General features: G+C 49.5%; 3 protein-coding genes across 12 annotated transcripts in view; 2 read left to right on the top strand and 1 right to left on the bottom strand.

Moving 5' to 3' along the window:
* Positions 1–5,729, bottom strand: part of LOC126572017 (dual 3',5'-cyclic-AMP and -GMP phosphodiesterase 11-like) — a 57,342-nt gene extending 51,613 nt beyond the window's left edge. For 4 of the 8 annotated variants that reach the window (XM_050231001.1, XM_050231012.1, XM_050231013.1 and 1 more), the window contains exons 1-2: positions 4,930–5,451; positions 470–683 (exon numbers count right to left, since the gene is read on the bottom strand). The gene's annotated coding sequence lies outside the window, so the exon portion shown is untranslated. Of the gene's footprint in view, positions 1–469; positions 684–4,929; positions 5,453–5,613 lie in introns of those variants that run through there. The other 4 variants (XM_050231003.1, XM_050231014.1, XM_050231011.1 and 1 more) reach the window with 4 other exon arrangements.
* On the top strand, positions 5,648–13,513 carry LOC126572022 (trypsin-like). The gene is made up of 3 exons (XM_050231019.1): positions 5,648–5,694; positions 12,460–12,597; positions 12,706–13,513. Exons 1-3 carry the CDS (start codon positions 5,655–5,657, stop codon positions 13,494–13,496), a joined length of 969 nt encoding a protein of 322 aa, XP_050086976.1. The 5' UTR covers positions 5,648–5,654; the 3' UTR covers positions 13,497–13,513.
* Positions 8,173–16,957, top strand: part of LOC126572020 (synaptotagmin-1) — a 14,209-nt gene continuing 5,424 nt past the window's right edge. For 2 of the 3 annotated variants that reach the window (XM_050231018.1, XM_050231016.1), the window contains exon 1: positions 15,445–16,160. The gene's annotated coding sequence lies outside the window, so the exon portion shown is untranslated. Of the gene's footprint in view, positions 8,218–15,444; positions 16,161–16,957 lie in introns of those variants that run through there. The other variant, XM_050231017.1, reaches the window with a different exon arrangement.

Here is a 16,957-nt window from a genome sequence, read left to right as displayed (position 1 = left end):
GCCCCCTCGGAGCGATGCCACACTATCTGTCCACTCCTGGCATCCATGACCTTCGTCACCTTCGGCCACCGAATGCAGATGGCGAAAGATGCACAATGGAATGACATGAAACGAAACAATTCCTCGATAGCAATCATCTGTTTTCTGATCTGTCCCCGGTTCTCGCGTGTCTCGCCGGGCGCGATGGTTGGTTGGTCGCGTGCAAACGCTGCCATAGGACGCAGCTGATGTGAGGATTGCACGAGGACGCGGAGGAGTGGAGTGTTTGCGCAAATGCAATTAGATTAATGAACCGACGGAGCAACCCACACATACAGTGCGGCGCGTACCTCGCATCGCAGTATCAGTGGAACAGGGACCGGGATCCGGCGAGGGAGAGCTGATGCGTCATGGAACCCTCCATGGTTCGGGCCCGAGGAAAGCCGGGCCCTCGCGTTGCATGTGCGCCTTAGTAAACAATTATTATTACCTCGCAAATAAATCAATCACTCGACGGTCGATCGGTCGGTCGAAGCGTCGATGGGCCGGCCTGGTGGGCGATAAGAGGTCCTCGTTCGTTTGTCGGACGCTAGTTTTGCGGCGCTGAAGCCGGACACTGGTACACGCGCGAGCAGTGATTGAGATGATGTTCCCGGCCGCACGTCGTTTTGTTTTCTGGTCTCTTACGTGGAACCGCTCTGGTACTGGAACGGGAGAGAAAAGCGAATTTTTAGTAAGCAACAGACACTTGGGACAAGGGATGCAAGAGGTATGTTCGAGCGATGGATGGCAAAGAGCGCAAACTGCGATTCGCAAACGAAAAGTATTTCCTTTGAAGACGAAGCCACGAAGGCAGGGCCGGACGAATCGAAGTTTCGCAGAATTTCGGTGGATTGTCTGCGAAAAAAAAGGAAACAAAACCCACTCGAGTGCCCTTCTCCAAAAACGAATATCCGCTTATATTGGTATTGGTTCGAGGGGAAAAGGTGCCACTTGAGGTGAGGTGCCTAGCTCCGAGAGCTGAAGGTCTTGGAACCGGGATTACATTCAATTTGTTGCAATACTTGAACCAAAAAAAACGGACGTAATACAAGATCAACTCTCCACATTGCATTGTAGATGCTTGTGGATAAAGAAAACAAAACGGATCGTAGTATTTTATAACAAACCTGAGAGATTAGTCCCTGATCCAAGTATTGGCAGTTCGTTTGCAAAGTTTTAACAATTCTCGTGCAGTGTAGAATTATACAATCAGGTCGAGCACACGGGACGGCATGAGAACGCAAACCGAGCCCTCAGATCACACTCAGATACGTATGATCCCGCTGGAGCAGATGCCTGGTGTGTGCGGTCTGGTAATTGGAGTGTGCGGATAGGTGCGCGGAGGAACAATCCAGAAACTCACAAAGCGCTTCATTATGCGGTTATGCAAAACCAGACACCTAGCGTGGGTCCGGTCGACTGCAAATGGAATCGAATCGTGCATCGGGAGTTCGTAGCGCAGTGAACGTTGGGTGTTTTAGAAAGAACGGGTCCGGCTCGATACTCCCGTACTACTCAGCTCAGGACTGGCGCAATTAGCGACCGAGCGCTAACGCGCTGAGTGAAGTTATATAAAAGCCAACCAACTAGAATGGCGCCCCGGCCAGCCTAGCTGTTAGACATTTCAACCCATTCTCGGCGGTATTCTTGTTCTGGTTAGAATGTTCCTCTCTATCCTGTAGTGTAATCTGATTCGAAAGAGAAAGATTTGTGTGAGATCGGCTCTGTAGTGGCATCGGTATTTGCCACACCTAACAGCCAGAAAAATGGGTCTAAAAAATGATGAACCTCCCTTCGAAAAAACGCAGAATATTTGCCAACCGATCGGTATTGGATTATGGCAGAATAAGAAGCCGGCTGAAAACCAACAACGGGTGAACAAAATACACAAAAAAGCATTAATGTCACGAACTGCGGCAAGATCTGCGACCGCGGTCAGCCAGTCAGGCTTACGATTTGCATAAAACTATAATAGAATTCATAACCGATCAACGGGGAAAGCAACTGAAAACTGTGTGACATAAGCTGCTCGCATCGGTCTCGAGCGTCGTTCCGCCCTCGAAAATCCCGCCCCAATGTCGTCGAGTCGCGTCGAGACCGGGCGCGAAGAAGCCACGAGCGAGCGTGAAGGGGCCACTATCCTTGAAGCTCCCAAGCCGGTGGCGGGTTCGAGGTCCGACCAAGCAACCACCAACAACAAAAAAAAAGCCTACAAAAATGGGCAGAAACTCCAACAATCACCCCGAAACACAACGCCGTCGTTGTCGTCGTCGTCGTCGTCGTCGCCGACAAAACCTGTTTACCGTGCGAATCGAGGTTCCGATGAGATTTCGGACGAAACTTGAATTTCACTCGTGCGCCAGAGCTGTTCTGCGAGGGGCATTGCGTTTGGGTTCACGGTGCTGGTGCGCTGGTCGCAAAGCGGAAGCACGGATTTTGGAAGGGCTTAGACTGAAGGGACCCTTCAGCTGCCTAAGGTCAGTGTCGAAGATCATCAAGCGAGCCGCCGTCCGCGGGACCGCGAGACTGTGCGTGGCATGAACATGAACGGGTTGAAAGTTGCATACACAGACGAACTGCCGGATTGATGTTGGTGAAGGTCAAGATTCGTGTTTCGTTGCGAGCAGAGCACCGGCCAAGCCTTTTGGTCTGTCGCAACACCCGGCGTGGCACGCGTAGTCGCAATCAACAATCATTTTGTCATCTTTACTACCGTCGGTCCGTCGTTGAATCGTTTCTCGTTAAGTCATTTCGTTTGGTCAGCGCTCGCAAAAGCAAACAGCAAACGGACCCGTCCGTCCCTGGGTGATGACGTTTTCGCGGTAAATGTCCTTCACGAAAGGAAGTGTCGCATCAACCACCGCCGGAGACCGGCCGAATCACAACAATATTGACCGAAATCATCGTTCGCCACTTTCACACTCACATAAAGAAAGAAAAAAAAACGATCCACCGGGACGAGGGAATGGTAATTGGTTTGGCGGGGAAGAGGGCAGAGGGTCCTGGTCAACACGCGTAGTAAACCCTGGTACCCGGTCAGTTCGGAGTGACTTGAATTTACATAATCGGTTCAACTAGAAACCACTGACCCGTTTTTCGGTAGCCGACCGGGAGATCCGACCTTGGTAACTATTTTTGGGGGTTGTTCGAGAAGCAGTGCACTGCGTAGTACATTAGTGAACAATTAACTAACATTTGGCCGCAACGCTTGAAGCAGTTCGAGGCGGAACAATGAAGGTTTTTACTCCCTGATCCCAGCAAACAGAGAGAGAGAGAGAGAGCTGGTAGCCCTTTTACGAGATGAGGCCAGGGATGTGACCGCAGCAGCAGCAGCAGCCCTCGAGAGGGAGGGCTAAACATGTCAACACGCGCTCCTTGCACAAGCGGCAATGACTTTCAGGAATGATTATCAAAGTCTCAAATATATATATACCCTCTGCCTTTTATTATCAGAGCAATAAAAAATATAAAGCGCTGAAGGTGATTGCCGCGGAATGATAAAAGACCAGACGACCAGAGATTGCAACGGGAGGCGTGTGCACGCCCTCGTGTCGTTGTCTAACAAAACCTTACACACGAACTGCAACAGATGATAGCAGCAGCCAGAAGCAGTCCGTCGTCTGGTGTGTGATCTGGGGGGATGACTGGACTTTTGGTGTTCTGGTCTGATCTGGCGCCAAGTCACATCTGGCTTTTCCCAAACGAGAGAGAACGAGGATTCACTGATTGTAACGCACTGACGCGATCCACGATCGGTGTTTCACACTTTCAACCTCCTGTAGCCCTTCTCTTCCGGTCATATTCCGTGGCTCACGCGGCAACGCAACGCAAAACACAGTTGGCTTGGACAAATTTGCACTACCTTGTCCCCGTGTCAGTGACGCATGGTTAATACCATCGCGGACCAACAACAACAACAGCAGTTGTGTTACTCACTCATCGGCCATCCAAATTGTCAACGTCAACAACAATATCCGCAGAGCGCGATCATAGCGGGTAGAGTGACAAGAGGTGCTATAGGTGTGTGCCTGTTATGTGTGTGCTTCACAATGTCTTTACACCCTTACTTGACACACTGCGAATATCGTCATTCGATCGCTATGCTACTGGTTGGTGATGGCCGTTCCGGTTGATAAGATCCCAAAAATTTCGTCACGTTCACCCCATTCACTACCACACGCGCGCACACACAGTCGACAACCAAAGGCCAAAGAGGAGACCCAAATCGCACAGCTGATTTCTAACGGATACCGCCTCGCGATAACGGGAAAGAAGGAGACAGGGAAGGTGGCAGTGATGGCCTTATTCGCGGTTGTTGTGGTCGTCACAAACAATGGCACCCTCCCCATTAGCTGCCGGGACGTGCTGGTGGTGGTGGTGGCGATCGTCGCAAAATGGCAACCGTGCCTTTCTCTGCTGCCGGCTACTGTCGTCGTGGGTCACAATAAATTTGTTCGCCAAAAAACCTTGCGCTCGTACGCATCGGTAGCTCGCTAGCGTTCCCATATCAGCTCGCCACATTCGAGAAAGCCTTCCACTGTGCGCTGCCTTGTGGTGCGGTTTAGAGCAGCAAACAAACAGAGTTCAACTCTGTGCGGTTTCTTCGTTGCTGGATTACGCTACGAGCTACAGTGCCTCGGGCGAAAGGTTTGGTTTGGCCACAAGCACCCCCCCTTGCCACACACTCCTAGATGCCGCGAGATAGGACAAACAAGTGATGCAGCACTGTGTTTACATTCGCGAGCGACCCTAGCCACCCTCCTAGATACCCTCTGGATAGAGTCATGTGCTACCCAGTAGCCGTGATCGTCGTCTCAACGGATCATTGTCATTTGCGCAGCATCTAGGCGGCGTAAAGATGCCTAAGAATTTAAGTAAAATCATTAAAAAAAACGAAAACTATCTCACCGAACTTCTCAGCCAAGCTGGTCACTTGCAGCTGATGATGATGATGATGATCGGTTCACTGTTCACAACACGGGCATTTCTTTCTCTCCAACACACTAGCAGTATTGGGACACCACCACTCACAACAATCAGCAGCCCGAAATGCCACAACACGCAAGATCACATACAGGAGCGCCCCTGCACCCCTGCAGTATGCACCTCAAACTCGAGCGCGAAGAGGACTCGTTGCCACGGGATTTCCACTTTCTGCTTCTGCTCACTGCATTCGTTTTGGGTGCATTCACTTGCACTGTTGCCACCACTTCCGCCGGACCACCGGACCGGATCACTCGCACATTACCTTTGACACAGTTTGCCTCGAATGGTGCGCACTCTGCCCCCGAAGCATCCGCGGAAGCGAACGCGTCGAAACGCGGTTCGGTGTGCGCCGCCAAACACCACGGTATGCAGGCAGGGATGTGCAATTGCACGTGCGCCGGATTTCGCTTTGATGCAAAGTAATCAAAATAATAACAAATTCCCTTCGTCACGTCTCGCTGGCCGACAGAGGACGACAACGAAGACGACGCTGCGCACGTTGCACTCGACGAACACACACGAGACGGACAGAGAGATAGAGATCGAGAGACAGAGAGAGAGAGAGAGAGAGCACGACCGAGCGAAGAATAAGGAGATAACAATTACTCGTCGAGTGGATTCCCTCCGCCGAGCCGGTTGATTTCGAGATGCTGTTGCTGCTGCTGCTGCTGCTGCTGCTCCCGCGTGTTGATCGTACTACGGACACGTCCGTTCGAGCTGACTTCCGAACGGTTTGTGTTTGTTCCGTCGAGTGCCGCTGCCGCGCCGTGCCCGGGTTGAGAAGCTTTCGCGTTCGGTGACGGCGTTCGCGTGCGACCGCGGGCCAGCAATGTTCGGGTTCGCTAATGGATTTCCTCTGGCGACGAGCAGCGGCTCGAGCGGCTCGTACTCGCTGAGCTGAGAGGGATGGCGCGCAATGTTGTGTTGAGCCAGGTTTGAATCGACCGGGGGGGTTTGCCGGTCAATCGCGGATCAACCGGAGCGTATCGATGGCACTCGAGCGGAGCGCAAATCTTCAAAACATTTCGATGATGCTCCAGGGGAGTGGGCGCGTGTGCATGTAATGCAAGGCGGGAGAGAGGCTCAATAAGTGGTTCTACGTATTAGGAGAAGTACCTTGAAGTACACGAATGCAATGGATGGAGGGCAGCTGCGGTGGACTCTTGAATTATTTATTCATTTTATATTTCGGGAAGAGCATTTCGTGCACTACGGCAATGCTTGTCCACCTGTTGCTTGCGGAATTGAGTATCATTTCTCCGTCAGCTGAACCGTGAAATGGTGATGGTATTATAAGTATTAATATTGCTTAGTTAAGTGGTTGAGTAAAAAAAAACGTTAAATAAAAAGGAGTTAAAACGTATTAAAACGATTCCCGATTTTATGTTGACCTATTTTTTCAAGGCGCCCCCATTTTGGTGAAAGCCGCAAAAGCTTCGCAAAGCTGTTGAAGTGAGCTTTTATGTTACTCCAAATTCAACACGGGTTATTTCAGCTATCTTTCACGAGCTGCACAGCGTGGAAGTGATTCAAAAAATATGTATTTTATTAATGGGGGAGACTGTATTTTTCGATGCTTCTATTCTTTGGAATCCATAATCTGTGAGCATTCCAAAATGTGTTAAATTTATAAATCACTCCTCTTGGTGTCATAGGTAAACAGAGTTATTCAATTATGTTTGTCGCGGTATCATTACTAGCAGCTATAGAGCCAATAACTCACGCAGTCAAATTATTGCACAACGATGCTGATATTATCATCCATCATTCGAACCCGTGTCACACGCGACATGTCACACATTAGCACGGTGTTGGTAAATTAAATCAACACCCAGAACTGTCCTTCAGAACTGCAAGTGTTGAAGCGTAGCTGGCGAATATACTATTCACCGCAAAACTACTGATATATTCTAGATCATCATTAAATTTAAATGAAAATAGACGTTTATAAAAAAGCTGCAAGGTGAAAGAGGTGACGTTGAAAAGTGATTAACTAATTGGAAAGAACATTTGACCCTAAATACAGTAAAGGCGATGCGCAACATTTTTCCTTATCTTATATACCGATCCAGTAGGGTCAAAGGTAGGTTTTGGTATGTTCTCCTTTCATGTTTTCAGAAAAATATTGACAGGAAGGAGTTTTCTTTGAAGATTATTTGGAAAATGTTACCTTCCTTTTCGAAGACATAGCGTTAGAATGATATTCAATCATAGATGATGAAGTTTGTTGATAATAATCTATGGAGAAAAAACATGTCTTACCAATATCCTTAACTGATCTCCTTAACCTTTACCAGAACATTCTAACCTTCTGAATTCGAAAGGTGATTGAATTAGACCGTAAATCAGAAGATTGTTGCTTTAAAAATTCAATAAATAAAACAAATGTATTAAACACAAAAAATGATTTGTTTAAAAACTGGAACAACATTAATTTGACCACATAAATATTCAACGATCGACCATGTTTAATCAAGCCAACATTTCACAGTAACTGCATATGTTTTTCTTCCATCCAACAGTGGCCACAGCGTGCTATAATGCTTCGGATGAGCTACTCTGCCATCCCATAATGACCGGACGCTCAATGCCATTTGGCAAGTCTGATTCTTCTTCGTCGGCTGCAATCCTTCGCGAAGGACCAGCAACATCACCAATGCAGCAGCAACAGCAACCTAACAGCTAAACCGTGTGTTGCTGTTTCCCCTGAGGCTCATAAAGAGCAGCACCAGCATAAAATATGTAATATGCCACAACGTTTACACTACAAGCGTGGCGATGGCACATTTTTTAAGCAATAGGTGAAGCATCGTTCGGTTTTTCCTTTCCCGAACCGTACACGTGAATGCTGGGCACGCCGGAACGGCAATGAGTTCCCGTCCATCCTCGTGGCATAAGAGTGGCTCTCCTTTCGGGCAGCGCTAGAGATGTTGAAGGCGCGTGACCACTCATTGGCCCGAATCGCACGCACCCATGCAAGGAAAGCATTTTCCGCAAAACCATTCGTCGATAACCTTTCGCTATCAGTAGCGTCCCGTTCGTGGGTCTGTGATGGGCATACCCAAATCATTGGCACCGGCCCCAACCGCGTGCGCCCTCCGCGAGTGCGTGAGAAAGGTGTGAGTGCGTGAAAAATATCGATTTTCGCCTGACCTACCGCTTGGTCGCTGCCGTTGTTCAACTGCTCCACCGCACCGCACTGGATTGGCGGTAAGCGTTCGTGTTGGGCATGGGGCTTATAAATGGCCACGAAAATGTGGGCATCATTTCGGAAATGGTAATAAATGAACTTGGTGGCGGTGGTGGTGGCACGTGTTTCGACGACGTTTGGTCTGCAGAGTGGGAAAAAAAGAGTTGGCTTCATGCTTTGGGAACATGCTTTGAGATGCTTGCTGGTCACATTATTATGCTGGCGATGGTGTGTGAATGGGCTTTAGGGGGTTATATCATACGTAACGTGTGTTAGGAGGTGACAGGTGGGACAAGCACCATCAACAGAAGAGGATGAGGCTTCCCTTGTTCTTTCACGCAACCATCCGACGTAGCAGTTGCTTCCGGGATGGCCACTTGTTGAAGGAAAAACCAACGACCAATGAGAGGTAGCCTGTTAGCCATTCATTGACACGCACTCCCGACTGACTCCTCCTCGACTGATTTCCAGGGAATGGTATGCCACAGTCCAATTAGAGTAATGGTGGCAGGATTAATGAAGAATTTATCGCTTGTCTTGCCGTCGTCACAAAGCTCTTAACGTCTGCAGTTTGGGATAACGAGATGAGATGATTAAAATATTGAATGGATCGGGATAGGTATCGAAGCGAATCCTTTGCGCCACCTTCCACCATCAACATCATCATGTAGGATTTCCTGGAAAGCACCAGCTGGAAGCCACTGAAAAAAAAGAACCCTCTACAATTAGCTTCACTCCTCATAGAAGAGCTCATCACATGTGCACTCCGATAACGCTCTCTCTATTTGCATTTAATTTGCATTTGTTTGCTTTAACAGCTTTTTCACCTTCAGCTATCCTCCCGTAGTGTTGTATTTACAAACGAGATAAAAAGTTAAAAAAAAGAGAAGCCCTACTGTAGCATACACTGAGGCCCTAGAAAAAACTCCCGCTCAAAAGGCTCGATTAAACGTGATTCGTATTTTGGTCACGATGAACAACGAAAACGGTTTCCTGCCCCCCCTTTGTGGTTTTCCGGTGAATTACTCACCAAGGGAAAGTTCGCTGATAACGAACGTGGAAAGTTGATAACAACATCATTGGACTAATGTGACCATCATTAATCAGGCCACCTACAGTGTCGCATTCACTGCCGTTTTTCCCGATAACGGTCGCAAAGGCGACTCGAGATTCGCTCACTCACCGTCGTCCACCGCATTTCCACCGAACAGGAACGCCAAAAATGGTTTTTTGAGAAGAATGTTTCGCACAATTTGGGGCCGTGACTCGGGCATATCGGGCCAGTCCGGCGTGTGGGTCCGCTCCATGGTGATGTATGGTATTTTTTCCTCTGATTTTCGACACCCGCTGGTCATATTTTCCGGTGAACTGAGAGCATTAAGATTCGCCGCATGGTATCTCGGGCTATAAGCCGCTTGATCAGATTTCTGTCTTCATTCACAATATCCGGAAAGTACATACCGGGGCGGGGGTGAGGAGCCAGGAGGCCATTCGACGGGTGGACATGCTTTTTCCCGGGGGGCGATTTTTGTCACGACCGCCGCGTTGGTACACCAGCACAGCAAGAAAACTTTGTCACAGTACATCGGACCGGATTAGCGGCAGCAGAGCGTGAGGAGTAAGCGAGAAAATTTGGGAACTTCCGACGCTGAGTTAGCTGAAAGCGGTGTTTGTTTAGTTGTCCGCTAAGCGTGGAATTAATCGAGTAAGATAAGTTGAGGATCCGGTGGGATGGGCTGGCTGGTTGCGCCAATAAAACACAAACCGAACACACGTCAATCCCTCCCAAAGTCGTTCTTAATGGGACAACTTTGGTCGAAAGGTCATCATTTTTAGATTGGCCGAAGCTTCTACACATAATTATGCAGCCGAACGGGACGGGACACTCGCACGTAGCTGGCCATGTCCTAGAGGAGCCAGGACGTCGAGGTTCACGGTCAAATTAAATTATAAGATCGTTAGGACCAAAACTGGCCACAGGTCTCCACAGGGAGGCTGAGATAGTCCAGGCCCGCTAGACAAGGGAAAAATGGTTGACTTTGCACCGGGCCACTGATATTGATATTGATTGTGGTCCCACGCGTACCCGTAACCGGATGCCATCCGCCAGCCAGAATTTAATTTATTTCCCGGTCCTCACCCCTCCAGCCCCTCGACCACTTCTCTCGTCGCGTCCTTGCTCCTCGGTGGCTGCCGCGAAAGTGTTTGCCGATGATTTATAGGCGACCCTGAACGAAAGTCACCTTTCGCTTCGCGAGTTCTGCGAATTCACCTTCAGCGGGAGCAGCAGGAAGAAAAAGGACCGCCCTTGACAAGGGTGAGAGAATGGAAGAGGGGGCAGGGGGGATTTTGCTGAAAGTTTCCATACTTGGCTTAAGAACCCCCCCTCACCCCTAAAACCCCGGTAACGATACAGCCTGCTGCCAGCCACGCCGTCTTTTATTCGGTAAGATACTTAAATTGAGATGAGTCGGCTCGGAAAGTGAGCTCGATTGAGTGAGAGCGTCTGGTTTGGCATCTGGATGGCCCGGTGCTGATGGGGACTTTGCATTTAAATCAGAATCACAGAGACGGGGTTGCGATAGCTGCTGTCATGTCGGCAAGATTACCTCGTGTACATCTGTGTGATGAGACCAAGACAAACGCAAACGCTCAGGAATTTGAAATGAAGGGCTTACGGTTCAGTGAATTCGATAACAGAAAGGATAAACAATCATCCCGAAGGATTACTGATTGTGGCCACGAGCGGAACAGAATTTGCCGAGCTTTCGAATGTGATGCCGCTGTCAATGTGGTTGGAGCACGATGTGATGAACCTTTGGAGCCGCAGGAGCATATGTTTCAAGTGGTTGGATTATGTTTGTATTAGCAAAGTGTTAGTATCATCAGTGCAAAAATATGGCATGTGTTTGTACCATTTCTTAATGAGAAAGTCAATTACTCTACTTTATGCTGCTTCAAAACGAATTGTGAAGATTGAAATCGTAAAGATACATACGTTGTTGCATCGTAAAGATACATACGTTGTAATCTTAAGCCAATCACAACATAAAGTGACAGTAATTGATACTTCGAGCCACAGAAAAATCTTCTTTGTTATCAGATTGCTTCGAATTAAGATTAAAGAAGAATATCTACTAAACGAAACGTAAGTCGCGCGAATTACGATGTAAAACGTAAGTAATAGTAATACGTTAAAGGCATATGTAACTCTGACGGTGAACAGAAGACTGTTGAACCAGTTTAAACCACTTCAAGCTGTACTTCAGCAATCAACTCGAAAACATTAATCTGATTAACACGTTAAGCGGATAATGTGCGCGTGAAATTGGCAATATCGCGGACATCGTGTCCTCGTAAATGTCCTTTACATTTTTTTATACTCCCATCGCATGACTTACGCCTCTCGAGAGAAAGGGATGTTAAGGGATGATTTTGTTCCATTAAACGATGGCTGTAAAGCGTATTATTAATTGGACAAAGTTCTTAAGCATAGTTAGCAAAAACCCTTATCTTAAACACACCACTTTCGATAACAGTTAAACTTCGTTCACTCTATCAGTGTAACTCCTGGCTGTAAACCTGCCAGAAACATAATCGAAACTCATCCGTTTGCCCTACTTCCGTAAACATTGCTTTGTATGGCACACCATGTTACTTCGGGGATTAGGTTTCTTATCACACCAAAGGGGGGCTGAAATCCTCGAGAGGGCCTCCGCAAAAAAAAGAAAAGCAACAAATGCTGCATCGAGCACAATCCACACCCGCTAGCGGACTGGATGGGGTGGCCGGGCATGATCACAGCCCAACACACAATCCCACGTTTTCGCACCTCCATTGCGTTGAAAACAAGAAAACTGGTTCCCGAAGCCGCACTATGGACGATGGTTTTGGGTCTTTTGGGTTGCCCATGATATCACATTTGATCTCTTCTATCTTTGCTTCAAATTTCTGGTACATTTTGTGCTACTACTTACCGCAATAAGGCGAAAAACTGAGAGAATCTTTTCGCGTGGGAATGTCAACCAGATTTCTGTCCCTTTTCGAGCGTATTGCACGCTCATATTCCCGGGAGGCACTCCTCTGCAGCAGGAAAGGTTAACGTCTACTATATCTGCTGGAAGAAAGTGCATTCTGCGCCAGTTCGAGGTGCAACGGTGTACGTGCAGCATACTCACGACGACGACGACGACGACGACGACGACGACGTGAAAGAAGAAAGGAAGAACGGGCACGGCACGGGAACATGCTGCTGTTGGTGCGGTCCGGCTATCGAGTTGTTACAGTGGCGTTGCTGTGTTTGCTGAGCACTGAATGCACACGGACCGGAAAGGCCCGACAGCAGCAGCAGGAGCAGCAAACTACTACGGAGAACCAGGACACTGAATGTCCTGTTTGTGGTTAGTGGCAAATGGGTGACGGTAATGTAGACCCAAACACACGCGCACATCGGTTCACCGATTACCTTCGATCGGCGTATAAAGTGTTGGACACCTTTCCGTCTCCAGCTTGCGGTCTCGGTGATGGCGGCGTTGGTGCTACGTCCGATGCCTCGTCCTTGAACGCGTTGCGCGTGATCGGTGGCGATGCGACCGACATCCAACTGTACCCCTGGATGGCGGCCCTCTTCCGTAATGGCAGCTTCTTCTGCGGTGGCACCTTGATTAACGATCGCTACATCCTGACGGCAGCACACTGTGTGGCCCGGTTGAAGCCGGCCACCGTCGACGTATACCTGAACCGCCCGAACATCGTCACGCTGAACGCCGACGCCATTCACCGGCGAGTGGCCCGCATCATCATGAACCGCTACCAGGCGCTACGGAATAACAACGACGTGGCGCTGCTACTGCTCCAGCGCCCGGTACGTCCATCGATCGCCGGCACCGGTGTGCCCATCTGTCTACCGACCGGCGTGACCGACGATTACGCTGGGCGGATGGCCACGGTGACGGGTTGGGGCAGAACTGGCGAAGGTGTGCTCTCCGAGCGGCTCCAGCAGCTGACCGTGCCCATCCTGACGAACCAGCAGTGCCGGAGATCGGGCTACTATCGATTCCAGATCACCAACAAGATGCTGTGTGCCGGGTATCTGGAGGGTGGCCGCGATTCCTGCCAGGGTGACAGCGGGGGACCACTCCAGCTTGCCATCGAACCGACGGCCAGGCAACAGATTGTTGGCGTCGTTTCGTGGGGTAACGAGTGTGCGCAGCGCAACTATCCCGGTGTGTACGCTCGAGTGACCCGCTTTGCCAGCTGGATCAAGAGCAACAGCCGTGGCGCCTGCTGGTGCAGCTGAGCGTCGCCGGGGCAGGACTGTGCGGGGGAAAGTGGTTTGAATAAAAACTTTCTGCCTCCCGAGGGGGGGAGCAAAGAGCGCTTCCGCGGTCCCTCTCGGGGGGATCTTCATTATTCTTTTATTGTTTGCTCATCAGCTCCGCAGCTAGAGCTGCGGCAGGCAGAAAGGTTGCGCGACGGCTTGCGGTCTTTGCTTCGGGAAAGTGCTTCGGAATTAGCGTCGTAATCGAACGCCGTAGGTCCAATACAAGCCCATCGGACCAGCTGTTGCGCTTGCTTCGTTGTTGGCAGAAGAAAGTTCAACAAGCACTCCGGCTACCAGCGGTTAAATGGCCGCCGGTTGTCTCGGGCGAAGCAGCATCATCGGCGCGGCGAACGGGTTATGGGCGTAAGTTCTGTGGTTTATGCCCCGGGGGAATGGTGAAGAGAAGTTTGATCGAAATGTGTCAGTTGCGTGGCTGTCGGCGGCGTGTTGGTCGTAAGGGAAGCCGCTTCGAGAAGGGCGTAGTCGGAGTAGTCAGTAGTCGACGGGCAACCATTTGTCAATCATGTTGACGCATAAACGGATCATCCCGTCGGTTGGCGGTGAAGGGCAACCGGCATGGAGGTTGTGAGATTGACAGTTTTGTCTGCGTTTCATCCTTCAAATTACGTGTCCGAGCCTCCTGAAGCAATTCCACCAGCACTCTTCAGCTTCAGTCAGAGACGGAACGCGTTTTTGCGTTGGATTCACAGCGAGAAACACGGGCTATTGCTCCGGAGATGTCGTGTTAATAGGCGATAAAAAGAATACGAATTCGATACGAGACTCTCACTAATTCTACGGTCAAGATATGGGACCGAGAATACTAATGGTAACTGCTAGGGTACGATAGCAGCCAACACAGCGTCATACTTTAGCCGGAAGAATCTGATCCACTCAGGAATTCGCTGTCTATGAATCTGGGAGGATACCTGGGAGGTTTATAGTATCAGTTACTCTCCAGTAGTAATGACGCAATCCTATTATCTGCGTTCAAGAAGAGGATTCGCACAAAAAGGGTATTTGACCCAACGTACGACGGGACAAAGTAGAAATTGGCAACATAACGAGAAGCTAGAAGCGATGCATAACGATCTCAATGTTGCACAACGCACCACTCTGTTGTCCCAGTGATGGGTTTACGTCCTCCGAAAGCATAGACTGAGTCCAGATTAAGATAGCGTGATGGTATCGACATTGATTCCGAAACCTGTTTTAACTGACGAACGGGCGTACGAACGATGCTTCTGTGGAATCCAGATGGCTCTTCTCCTATGAGCAAAAAGCCCGCACCTAGTCGCCAGTAAGCCTACAAAATTGGAAGGAAATAATTACAAATTGTTTCTACAAACCGGCTGCACGGGACCCACGGTCGGCGTACTCTTGGCCGCCCAAGGCCATAAGGCCTCAGACTAAAGCTTCCGCTGCTTTGTGTCACTTGGTGGATGTGTACACAATCGTGCCTAATTTCCCAACAGGACCGTCCGCAGTGGGAATATGTGACCGGTACCACGGTAGGGCACCGAAGGTAGCGGACACTTTAATCTTCATTTTTTCGGAATTTAACGTCGCCGCCTCTCTCGCTGCGAAAATCATACCCCCTCTACTCGCCGGAGTGGTCTTGTCGGTATCGGGCTTGCTAGCGCAGGAAGTCCTGTGGCCTCGCCACGGCCTCCAGTGACTGTTGTTGGGGTGCAGAAAGGGTCCTGTGAGCTTTGTTTTTGTTTGGCTTGCCACTTGTGGTGATGGCATTAGTGCGATGGGTGCCATGGGTTTCCCCCCAAAGCAGACGTGCGCATGCCCACGCATTGTTTCATTGTTGAGTGTCGGTGCGATACGCCAGGTCGCGACCGATCGTCACTGCAAGGAGGCGAAGGTGTGTGCTCCCGAGTCCGAACGAACGGCCAGTCTGGTTTCAACCGTGGCAACAAGTGCCAGGCTTCCACCGTTAACCGTCGAGTGCAGTGTAATAAGGAATCGTTTAACGTTACAGGTGGCTTGAAATTTGAATCGTTGCCACATCGAGTTCGAGTTTCAGTTGCTCAGTTTCTGAATTATTTGTATTAAAATCGCAGTATTTGAAGTGTTTTTGTTGAAGGCGCAAACGTGTGAAATCCATTTTCATCCCCCGATAATTATGCCACTGTGCAACGTCGTACGCATCGTCGTCCGTCGGTGATGTCGGCCATGCAGTGCCAGCAGCAAAAACGGTGCATCGATCCAGCGTACTAAAGGCAAGCCACGACCAGTCCGGGCTACGAATACCATACCGTCACCGTTCCAATCGCAAACTGAGGCAGTAAAACGGTCTCTTCATATGGGTTTCACGCGTGCAAAGTGTTGGAACACTTGCGACTTGGAGTAGCCGGTAGCAGTAGAAAACCCATATTTATTGCCGCAGACTAGCACTCAGCCGCTCGTTCAACCGTAGTATCGCAAATTGTGGTAATTGGCTTGGCGGCGGTGAAACATGCAGCATGTTTGCTGCCACGATACAATATGGTCCCCCCGGTGCCGGGTTTGATACGCATCTCGCGAGATCAATAGTGCTGTAAACGAATCGATCGGTGGCGCTGGTGCTGCTGGCAGAAGCACTATGTGTTTGATCAAGTGAAAATCAACGAAATCGAGAAGAAACGCGAGGTAAGCAGTCCTTGCCAGCTGGCTTTTAAGTAAATTAAAACCAATTGGGACAAAAAGCTGTAATCCAGGCAGTCGAACTGAAGGATATATGATCCGTTTTCGTCACAGTGGTCAAATTTTCCTTCTTTTCCGATGGGTTTTAACAAGGGGTTTATTAAAATAGTTTAACTTTCGACGACTCCATTGCACCCTTGCTAGCTCGAGTAAGGATATCACGGACTAAAGGCGGAGTTTAACCATTTATGAGAAAACTACTATCCCACGCGGAATTGGCACCCGATATCCGGCATGAAACGGGAGACCACTTTCCTAGGATGCAATCTGCAACAATCCTTGCACCAACTGCTACAATGTCCCTCCTTTACGCAGCAATGTCTCGCTAATGGTCTCCCGGATGCCTTTGCCTTGAAGCAAAAAGAAGAATAAAAATGATAAGATATGCAGGCACTTGAAGCCATTGTCGTCTTTGGTTTCTTACATCCTCACACACTCCCAACAGTATAACTGGCTAGCCACCTCTTTCGCCAGCTTGCGTTACTGGGATGAGCAGCTAGCAGCATGTTGCTGTGCGGTTGTAAGGGGACAAGGGGGCCTCTGTTGTCACAAGCCGCCAGATTCAAGTTGATTCAAGTGACCTTCGCCGTGTACTGCTGTGGCACGTAGGCAGCAGCTCCTGCGCTGGTGTCTGATGAGAAGAGTTCTTCTCGTAGTCTCGGCTACTGTGCTGCTGCCACAAATCCGAAGGAAAATCCAATTCGTTGGACACCAGCAGGAAAATGGCAGGGTTCGCAGCACAT

Source organism: Anopheles aquasalis, chromosome 2 (assembly GCF_943734665.1).
Source record: "Anopheles aquasalis chromosome 2, idAnoAquaMG_Q_19, whole genome shotgun sequence".
In the NCBI taxonomy this organism is placed as follows: domain Eukaryota; kingdom Metazoa; phylum Arthropoda; class Insecta; order Diptera; family Culicidae; genus Anopheles; species Anopheles aquasalis.
Note: the sequence above shows the minus strand (reverse complement) of the source record. Positions and strands in the feature narration are given on the sequence as shown.